The 11,030-nt window shown below is 45.9% G+C and overlaps 1 protein-coding gene across 1 annotated transcript; it reads left to right on the forward strand.

The window, feature by feature from the left end:
* Positions 1-4,254: 4,254 nt before the first annotated feature.
* Positions 4,255-6,289, forward strand: LOC148686551 (uncharacterized). Its single transcript, XM_088664440.1, has one exon. The coding sequence runs from the start codon at positions 4,375-4,377 to the stop codon at positions 5,974-5,976; it is 1,602 nt and encodes a 533-aa protein (XP_088520566.1). The 5' UTR covers positions 4,255-4,374; the 3' UTR covers positions 5,977-6,289.
* The last annotated feature ends 4,741 nt before the right edge of the window (positions 6,290-11,030 follow it).

An 11,030-nucleotide genomic window follows, 5' to 3' on the forward strand; every position in this document is an offset into this window, starting at 1 on the left:
TGAGGTAAGTCAGACCAAAGAAGAGTCACCTGGAGATTTTGTACAAAGGATCAGGGAACATCTGACCAAATATTCTGGAGTGGGACCAGACTCGCCAGCTTTTGATAACTTATTGAAAATGCAGTTTGTTACCAAAGCTTGGCCGGATATTCAGAAGAAGCTGCAAAAGATGGATTGGCAAAATGCCACAATAAGTGAACTAGTGAGAACTGCGCAGCAGGTTTTTGTAAATAGGGATGTTGTGAAACAAAAGCAGAAGTGTCAGATGATGGTAGCAGCCATACAGAAGGCGGGGGAAGGGGGAAAGAAGTCAGAGGAACGGACAGAAAATAAGGAACAGAGGATGACAGAAGGATATCGGGGCAGAGGAGGATATAGAGGGAGAGGCTCCTATGGCCCAACTAGGGGAGTGGGACCCAGGCCTGGGGGAATAATGTGCTACCGGTGCCAAAAAATAGGTCATTTTGCTAGGGATTGTAGGACACCACGGGAGCAAATACCTGATGTGCCTAGACAGAGACAGGAACAGCCACAGACCACCCGGACAATGGGGGAAGTGGGGGCTGAATTGTACAGTTTGTATGATGAATAGGGACTCTCCGGCTCAGGCCCCGGGACCCGGAATGAGCCATTGGTGAATCTATTTGTGGGTCCCTCCCAGAAACCTATTGTGTTTCTGGTGGATTCTGGGGCAGCCCGATCCTCAGTCTGTGTAAATATACCGGGAGTAAGTAAAACATCCAAAACGATTAAGGTTGTGGGAGTAAGTGGGAAACCAACTGAAGTACAGCAGTTAGAACCAAGCAGAATCACCCGAGGAAAATGGGGGGTTGAAAGTTCCCTTTTGTTTATACCAGAATCAGGGGTAAATTTACTGGGAAGGGATCTAATGGTTCCCCTGGGGTTTAGATTAATGGATGAAGAACAAGGGACACCAATGTATGTGCTCCAAACAGAGACTGAACAACAGATTAACCCCAAAGTGTGGGTGGATGGGAAAACTATGGGAAGAATAGATATGGAACCTATAAAAATTATGGTCAAGCCCGGAATTACTCATCTCTGGACCCCACAATATCCTATGAAGAGAGCAGGAAGGATAGGTCTGCAACCAGTAGTAAACGCCCTTTTGAGTCAGGGGCTCCTAGAGCCCACAATGTCACCTTTTAACAGCCCGATCCTGGCGGTTCAAAAGAAAGACGGCAAATTTAGGATGGTGGAGGATTTAAGGAATGTCAACGGGATAGTCATACCCCGATTTCCCACAGTGCCAGATCCTTACACCCTGTTAAGTAGGATACCTCCTTCCACTCGATGGTACACAGTTATTGATTTAAAAGACGCCTTCTGGGCATGCCCACTGGATGAAGGGAGTCGAGATCTGTTTGCTTTCGAATGGGAGGACGTGGAGACTGGTCAAAAGAGACAATATAGATGGACAGTCTTGCCCCAGGGATATACTGAGAGTCCTCTGTTGTTTGGACAGGCGTTGGGGGAAAGGCTGAAGGAGTTTAGACCCACCAAACCCAATAAAATCTTGTCATATGTTGATGATGTGTTATTAATTGGAGAAAAGGAAAAAGAAGTTAAATTGGATTCCATACGATTGTTGAATTGGCTGGGCGATCTGGGGGTCAAGGTATCAAGGGAAAAACTGCAGTTCACAGAAAGGAGAGTAAGATACCTAGGGCACATATTGGATGGGGGAACCAGACAATTGGATCCAGACAGGGTAAGAGGTATCATGGAATTGAGACCCCCGAGAACTAGGACTGATGTGCGAAGAATGTTGGGATTGCTGGGATATTGCAGATTATGGATAGACCAATATTCAAAACTAACCCAATTCTTAAATAAGAAGCTGACGGGGAAGGAAGAGGAAGTATTGTGGGATGAAGGAGACAGGGAAAGATGGGAAGAAATTAAGAGAACCCTAATCGCCAGTCCGGCATTAGCCCTACCCAATTTACAACAACCCTTCCACCTCTATGTGACAGTGGCATCCCAAACCGCAGTGGGGGTGCTAGCTCAGAAAAGGGGAGGAAGATACCAGCCGGTGGCTTATTTGAGTACAACATTAGAACCAGTGGTTAGAGGGTGGCCAGCGTGCATACAAGCAGTAGCAGCAGCAGCCGAACTAGTACTAGAAAGCCGAAAACTGACTTTCGGGGGGGCCTTGATTGTACACAGCCCTCACCAGATCGGGGCGGTCATGACAGGAGCCGCTCCGACCTGGATGACGGATAGACGTCTGGTACAATATGAGGGAATTCTGAGAACAGGCTCAGACATCACTATTGGGACAGACAGGAACTTGAATCCCGCGGAATTTCTTAGGGGAGAAAGGAAGGAATGGGAGCCAAATGAGCATGACTGCCTGAGAGATATAGAATTGATGGCAAAAGTAAGGGAAGATCTGAGTGAAGTGCCATTGAAGGAAGGAGAAAGGTGGTTTGTGGATGGGTCCAGCTACGTCAAGGAAGGTAAAAGGAGGTCAGGATATGCAGTGGTAAGGGAAGATGGGGAGACTATAGAAAGCGGGGCGCTCCCCAACACTTGGTCAGCTCAAAAATGTGAAGTGATGGCATTGACTCGCGCCCTAGAATTAGCGAAAGGGTTGGATGTAACCATATGGACAGATTCAAGATACGCGTGGGGAGTGGTTCATACTTTTGGCAGGACATGGAGAGAGAGAGGCTTTATTAAGGCAGATGGGAAACAGATTGAGCACGTAGCCCTGTTAGAACGGTTGCTAGAATCTCTGATGGAACCACGGAAAGTAGGGATTGTGCATATTTTAGCTCATACCAAAGGACACAGTCCAGAGGAGCAAGGAAATGCATGGGCAGACGTCAGGGCGCGAGAAGCAGCTGAGGGAGAGCCCAGAGACGAAGTAATTAGGCAATGTGTCCTACGGGTTCCGGTGATAGATCCGCAGGACCTGAAAGATTTAGTATTTACTCAAAAGGAAAAGGAATATATGGAAAAGGAGGGGTGGGAAAAGAAAGGAGATGGTTGGGAAACCCCAGAGAGACAGATGGTCCTTCCTAAATCGGTGATGCTAAGCATTTTAGAGAAAATACATGGGGGGAGCCACTTGGGCACTGAGGGAATGATTAATCTGGTGAAACCCCTGTATTGGAGCAGGGACATGTGGCCCATGGCGCACGCTATTGCATGGAAATGTTTAATATGTCAGAAGGTTAATAAGGCCCGAGCCAGGAAGACAGAAAGAGGCGGGCGACCGTTAGCGGTGTGGCCATTCCAAAGGATACAAGTAGATTTTACTGAGTTGCCAGAAAGAGGGGGGCAAAAGTATTTGTTGGTGTTTAAGGATCATCTCACAGGGTGGGTTGAGGCTTTTCCCAGCCGCAGAGCCACGGCCCAAGTGGTTGGAAAAACCATCCTGGAGCATATTCTTCCTCGCTATGGGATAACGGAAGCAATAGACTCAGACAGGGGGACCCATTTCACCCAATTGGCAATGCAAGAGGTGATGAGGGCGGTGGGAATCACATGGAACTTTCACACCCCCTGGCATCCTGAGAGTAGTGGGAAAGTGGAACGGGCAAATGGAGAAATCAAGAAACATTTGACCAAGCTGTATCTAGAGAATGGGTTGCCCTGGACAAAGAATCTCCCCTTGGCCTTATTGAGAATGAGGGTGGCTCCTCGGAAGGACACTGGACTGTCCCCTTTTGAAATGATGATGGGCCACCCCTATCTAGCTCCCCTAGGAAACCCTCAGATTGAATTTAGGGATCAGTTCACCCGGAAATACCTGCAGTCACTGTCCCAGTCTTTGTTATCCTTTCACAGGCAAGGCGTACTAGCACAGAGACCCCCACTCTTGGAGCAACAGCACAGCTTCCAACCTGGAGACCTGGTCCTGATAAAGGCGTGGCGGTCGGAGAAACTCACCCCGAGTTGGGAGGGCCCATACCAAATCCTACTCACCACTGAGTCAGCAGTACGGACCAGAGAGCATGGATGGACCCACTACCACCGGGTGAAGAAAGCCCCGCCGGAGAGTTGGACGGCAACGGCCAGCCCAGATAACCCGCTAAGAGTGACTCTTACAAAATCAGGAACCAGAATCCAGCAGAACATTCCTAGACCGTAAATGTGTCTGTTCTGCACGTGTGAGTGTTTCTTGGAATGCTGTTGCTGTGCGCATTGTGAGGGGTGTGTGCTGTGTGTACATTGCACTGAGGAATGCAACATAGTTTTTATTGAAGATGTTATAATTCAACATTGCAGAGTTAAATTAGGAGGGGAAATTCAGTGTGAATTATTAGAAAGCCCAACAGTGATACAGGCATTAGAATCATTGTCCTCTGGGAGAGCCTATTCCTTTATACCTCACAAAGAGAAATGACGGACATGTGGGAAGAACCCTGGAACCATTGGTGGTGGTGGGTAGGGGTGGTGTGCGCTGCATTAATAATATATATGGTCACTTATTTTTGTTGGCATGAAAGATACCGGATATGTGGGAGGCGACGTGGTACCGCAATACCATTGGGGGTGCTTGCCCTTTGCCTCACAGCAGAATGCGCTGGGAATATAAGGTCAGGGGGCAAGATTTCCCTCTATAACATCACGGAACGAATGCATGAGTGGGGGGCCAGGAACCCCTATAATAAATGGCTACAAGTGGCTGAAATAGTGGCACAAACGGTTAACAAAACTATGTGCCTGGTATGTACCCTTGGCCCAACAGACGCACAAGCGGGAATGCCATTCCTCCCACTACCATTTAATCAGTCATCCATTCACAACTTTTCCAGGCTCCCAGATTCCGAGCTTTGGCCAACATGGCAGCACCCGTCCCCCTTGAGGGTTCTTGAGGTCCGAGGACACCTGTGTGTCCACCGACGGAGATGGACCACTCAGTCCATCTTTGTGGGCCAATCTCATTGTAATTGTTCCTGTGACGACGGCGATGTGACAGTCGCGAATAGCAAAGTTACATATAGTGGGTGTGATGGGAAGTGCCAATCATTGGTCGAGCTTTTAAACCGAGTAGTGCTGAATTTCGCAGGGAGGGGTGTCACGCGTGTCACGCAGGCAAAAGTGGGCCTTTATTGGGTATGCGGGAAAACCGCGTATACGACCCTACCACCGACGTGGTATGGGTCCTGTTTCCCTGCGTTCCTGGTACCACCCATGTGGGTCCTGCCCGGTAGCCCCACCAGACGCAGCCGAAGAAGCATCAGCGTGGATACTAGTAAATTCAGTGTGGCAGGTGGTAGCACCCAGAATTGGGGGTCAGCATGGCCCCCTGAAAGAATAGTGGCCCATTATGACCCAGCCTCATGGAATCAGCATGAGCCAATAGCGGGAGCAAGGGAACCCATCTACAATCTGAATCGTATAATTCGGCTACAGGCTGTGGTAGAAATAGTAGCAAATGCCACCGCCGAGGCACTTCGGCTGGTCGCCACCCAGCTTGACGAGACAAGAACAGTTGTAATGAAACTGAAATTGGGACTGGACTTTGTTCTGGCGAAGGAGGGGGGCTTCTGTAGAGCCCTTAATTTGACCGGAGAGGCGTGTTGTTTTAACATCTCCAACCACGGACAAGCCATAAGAGACCTAGCGGATAAAATCCAAAAAACAGCACATGTCCCAGTACAGACCTGGGAAGGGTGGGACATGTCCTGGTTAGAGAAGTTTTTACCCAGTGGATGGTTGAGGGGGATCCTCCTTACATTAGCGGGACCCCTTGTGATTTTAATCCTTTTCTGCTTTTGTATGCCCTGCTTGCTACGATGTTTACAGACAATGATGGAAAGAATGATGGATAGGACTGTTCCCCCTCGCATAATGATGCTAATGCAGGCTTATAAACCCCTCCCAATAAGTGCGCCAGAAGGTAGTTTAGAGGAAGATGAGGAAAGTGGGCTAGGCCACGAATTACTCTGTGAGTTTGAGACAAGATACAAAAAGAGGGGGGATTGTGAGAAGGACTAAGACAGGATGTGTCTCAAAACTCAGTGGAAAGTTCCAGGGTGCTATGTCAGCTAAGTTAGGGTATAGATAAGGAAGTATAGCCCCTGCTTGCTTCCTAATAAGGTTAAACTTTAAAATAGCGAGCGTAGATTGGTTAATGTATAGAAATGTGTCATACTCAGATAGATTGTAAGCCAAGCCTCTAAAAGAGGGGCGGCAGCAGTAGGGACGGATATAAGCTTGAGCCTGTACATTGCTCGGGGCTCTTCGTACCACTCAGGTCGAGGAGCCCGCCTTTGCAAACGCGTTACAATAAAGAGGAACTGGTAAGACTCACTTCGGTGTCTCCTTGTCTGGTTTGCAAGTCCACGTAAGGGACTTCTCACACATACAACCATTTATGGTTTGCACATACATAAGAAAGAGCCTAGATAGATCAATTGGTAGATAGGGTTGGAGCCATACATTATCTTGAAGGTAGCCTCCTCCTGCTGGAGAAGGGAACCTGGAAATAAACACACAACATCAGGGGCAGGTGTTGAATGTTCCCCACACTCATTAAATCCATAGGACTGTAGCCATAAGAGTGTTTTTTAAAAAAACTTTGCATCCATTATCTCAGCGGAGATGCAAACATGGTCTCAAACATGAACCTCGACTAGGCCACTGTAGGCAAGTGGCTTTTCTCCCTCCTGGGTTCATTGAAGGTGCTCTGAGCTTCTTGGGGGAAAGGTCGGGGTACAAACGAGATAACAAAGCAAAACAATCCTGCTCCAGTCTTCTGTGTCATTGTGATTGCAGCTGTATTTAGCAAGACAGTTCCCTGCTGTTTAAACATGTTTCTCAAGTTCATAAATTTGAGGCCTACAACCACAATGAATACTGTTAATTTTAGCATGTAAGACCCACGATTACTAGTACAGCAGCATCTTCAAGAATAACTCTTTGACTTAATAACTGTGTAGTATTCTTGTCTTATGTCTGGTTTCTTGTATCTGTCTCTCTCTCTCTCCATAGGAGAGCTTTCAGCAAGCTGCATTTTAGGTCAAGAGTTCATTTTGTAATGAACTGAGGAAATGTTATAGATGCATTTCACTTTTTTTGTATGCATTTTGGGGGGGAAATACACAGGAAACTACCTTATATTAGGGCATACTGTTTGACCACTTCACAGTATTTCCTACTCTGACCTGCAACAGCTCTTTCTAGCAGAAGTCCCCTCACCCTCATCTGCTACCTATTCCTCTTTGTTTGTTTCAGTTGCAGACATTTGCTGTAAAGCAAAAATCAATCCTCATTAAACTTGTCTAGTTTACAGCGGCAGGAGGGTTAGATGTTGTAACATTTAGGAATTTTTAGTTTAGAAAAAAAAAAGGTGAGTAAGAAGTGACCAAAGTTTGTAAGGTTAGGGAGAAAGTGGGTGGCTAAAATTTTGTCTCCCTCTTTCATAACACTAGAACCCACAGACAATCCAATGAAGCTGAATGTTGGAAGATTCAGGATGGATTAAGCAGTGGTCCTCAACCTTGGGCCTCCAGATGTTTTTGGCCTACAACTCCCATGATCCCCAGCTAGCAGGACCAGTGGTCAGGGATGATGGGAATTGTAGTCTCAAAACATCTGGAGGCCCAAGGTTGAGGACCATTGGATTAAAGGACAGACTTATATTCACGCACCACAGTTAAACTATGAAACTCACTCTCAAAGGGAGCAGTGATGGCCACCAACTCGGACGGCTTGAAAAGAGCACTAGCTACAATGGCTATGTTCTGCCTTCCACAGTCAGGGGCAGTAATACTTCTGAATACCTGCTGGTGGAAACCACAGGAGGGGACAGCGTTCTTGTACTCAGGTCTTGCTGGAAGGCTTTCCACAGGCACCTGGGTCACCACTTTGAGCACAGGATGCAGAACTAAGTTCATAAAGTGCAGAAATATTTTGTTTATGGTGTGCAGATGCAGGTGTGCAAAACACAAATGCCCCACATCCATGTTCTTGTTGTGCTGTCCATTGCTGGCTCAAGCAATCTCTTTGCTTATGCGGGGACTGGGGAACCATAGATCACTGGCAAAGTGAAGGGGGTGTTGCATCCAATGTTCGCCATACTCAAGAGTTAACCCATTGAAATTGATGGACATGGCTAACCTGGGCACCTTATCTTCAATAGGTTTGCCTGCAGAAGATCCCGGGTTCAATCCCCAGCCATTGCTAGTCAGTGTGGACAATATTGAACTAGACGGACCAGTGGTCTGATTCTGTATAAGGCAGCCTCCTATCTTCTAATGAAAATAAAACTAAGAAAACAAAAGGGCATCCCACCTTCTTATTGTTCACTAACGGGGGCGGGGGGCCTTGCTTACTAATAGAGATGGAAAAATATATCAATTTCAGTTGGGGAAAACACAGCCAGATGGGTGGGGTGTAAATAATAAATTGTTGCTGTTGTTGTCTCCGTTTCTCATTTTTCCAATCTAAAGTTTAGTTCTCCACATTTCTGCAGTAATTAGCAAATTTTCTTATTTTAAATCACCATGGCATTTTGTAAGCATTTGAGTGGGAATTCCTCCTAATAAAAACATTTTTGTATGCAGTTTTGAATAATGTGTATATTTTTGCAAGTAACTTTCCCTGATAAAATAGCATTTCTGTATGCCATTTTCACTAATATGTTCATTTTTATGCACACTTTCCCCTAATATATGCATTTTAGTTGGCTGAACCACTGCATTACAATATTCAAATAAGTGCAAATTTTGACAGATGGCTATGGTTCGGTTTTCAAATCCTTTAAGAAAGTGAAAATTTATGTAATTTAACTTTAAATGTGAACTGGGTCCAAATTCTCCCTTGCCCTTATTCACTATGACTTGGTAAGAGGGCTTTAACAAATCTTTAACTTATTCCACCCCAGCTGGAGAGCCAAAACTTCATAAGGATGACACTGTGACCAGTTGAAGAATCTGAAAAGGGAGACTTCTTAAGCTCTTTCGTAACTGCAGTATGAAAGTTAATTGAGCACTTTGAACTAGCTTGGTGCTTTCATGAAATTGAGGAAGTAGGCATGATTCCAACTGATCTACCTTACAATCTAAAGCAAACATGATAAATGAAGGATGGGACCTACTACCTAATTAGCAGCAGCTAAAAAAAGAGCTATGTAAGTCATAAGTCATAGGTGGACAAAGTGTTTGCCTGTCATCTGGCTGTTCGCCTTTCACAACTTCATTCAGAGGAATTGTATCACGATTAGTCAGTGAGGTCTCTTTTTGCAGAATGATCACTATGTCCTTGTTTTTAAATACCCGCAGCAGCATCCTTTCTTATCATAGTTATAATGTACTGTAAAATGCATGGTATGAAATACGTTGTACTCATTGCTATTTTTCTAGGAAAAGACATGACAGAATGCACAATGAATGCCTCCCTTGTTCTCTTATAATGGCAATGGTGCCCACCTTAGAGGTGCCAGAATTCAGTTCCATTGAGTTCTGGCTGGTTGTAGTGATATGTGTTTGTGGCTGGGAGGGAGGAAGGGGAACAGCCGGAGGGCAAACACAGCTGTGGCACAAAAGACGATCTAAATTGTTCATTTAAAATACACCAATATACAGTAACCAAGTTATCCCCTTTTTTTTAAAAAAACCTCTTTAAAATATAAAATAAAACCAGTGATTTTAATATCGTTGTACTTATTAAATCATAAGTGGCATGCCTGGGTAGGCTTGCTGAGAAAAAGAAGGTGATTCACAGGAGTTGAAAGCAATACAGCAAATGTGCCTGCCTAATATTAATAGGGAGCTCCAAGGAGTGTGTGCTGTCCAGGGCCAGCCCAACCAGAAGGCAAGGTGAGGCAATCGCCTCAGGTGGCAGGATATGCAGGGTCAGCAGATCCGGCCTCCAAAAAATGCTTTACCCGCCCCTGCCACTGCCACGCTGCAGCACGCTCCTTGGAGGCTGGATCTACCACCTCCTGGGCTGTTTCTACATGGGCTTCTTGGCAAACAGGAGGCACTGCTGATCTCCTTCCACCCTTGTTCCCGATGAGATCTTCATTCACCCCTTCTTACCTGGCAGGCGGTACACTTTGTGGTTTACTTCAGGTGCCAAAACGTGTGGGGTTGGCCCTGGTGCTGCCACACCAAAGGATTGATTTCTTGCAGGTGCGGAATGAACTTCCATTCATTTGTAAGGTGCCAGAAGGTGTGAACTGTTGGAAATCTGCCACTGTCATCGTGCTGGAGGGCAAGCAGCCAAAGTCTGGGGAAAACCCTTAAACAACTACAGATGATCCTCTTCCAATTTTATTGGCTGACAGTCCCATGGAGATAGTGTATGAAGGAGAAGCAGCTGAGCTGGAGAGAGGGGAGGGTGCAAGGATTCCAGTTTCCTCCCGAGAGTTGGGAGTTGGGAGGTGAGTGGGAGCTTTGCAGTGGCTGTGGAGACACAGTGGTGTGATCCTTGCGTCCAACAGGCTAGAGGTCAAGGAGGATTGGCCTCTAATCTCTTGGCTACCCAAGTATGGATGGCATAGCTTGTGTGGTGACTGTGTCCCAGCATCTGTTGCCTAAGGTGGCTCTGTCACTTTACCTAATGATAGGGCCAGCTCTGGGAAGAGAAGAGGAAGGTTAAATTTGCATGTCATTGCTCAGGAATTCTAAAACAACAAAAACCAGTGCAGTTTTAAAATTGGGTTAAAATCACAGTTCTGTGATTCTAAGTCTAAACGATTCTGTCTGCCATCTTGATTCAAAATGGCATCTAATTGTGTCCAAACATAGACCAAAAACTGCTCCTTCATTTCATGAACCCTCAGGCAAATACAGCTACCTCTCTAAAATGGACATGGGCAGATCCACACCATATACCTGTATTTATAGCACATTTAGCACACATTAGTTCTGTGAAGGGGAAACTACAGTCCCCAAATTTCTTTTGGGGGAAGTCATTTGCTTTAAATATGTATTGGATGTCTTTTAAATGCATGGTGTAGATCTGCCCTAAAGGTGAAAAGGTTTATTAACCCCCCTGGCACTTATAAATTCAACATTTGTGTAGTTCACTATAGATTAATCATC

This window comes from Zootoca vivipara, chromosome Z2 (genome assembly GCF_965207765.1).
Source record: "Zootoca vivipara chromosome Z2, rZooViv2.hap1.1, whole genome shotgun sequence".
NCBI classification, from domain to species: domain Eukaryota; kingdom Metazoa; phylum Chordata; class Lepidosauria; order Squamata; family Lacertidae; genus Zootoca; species Zootoca vivipara.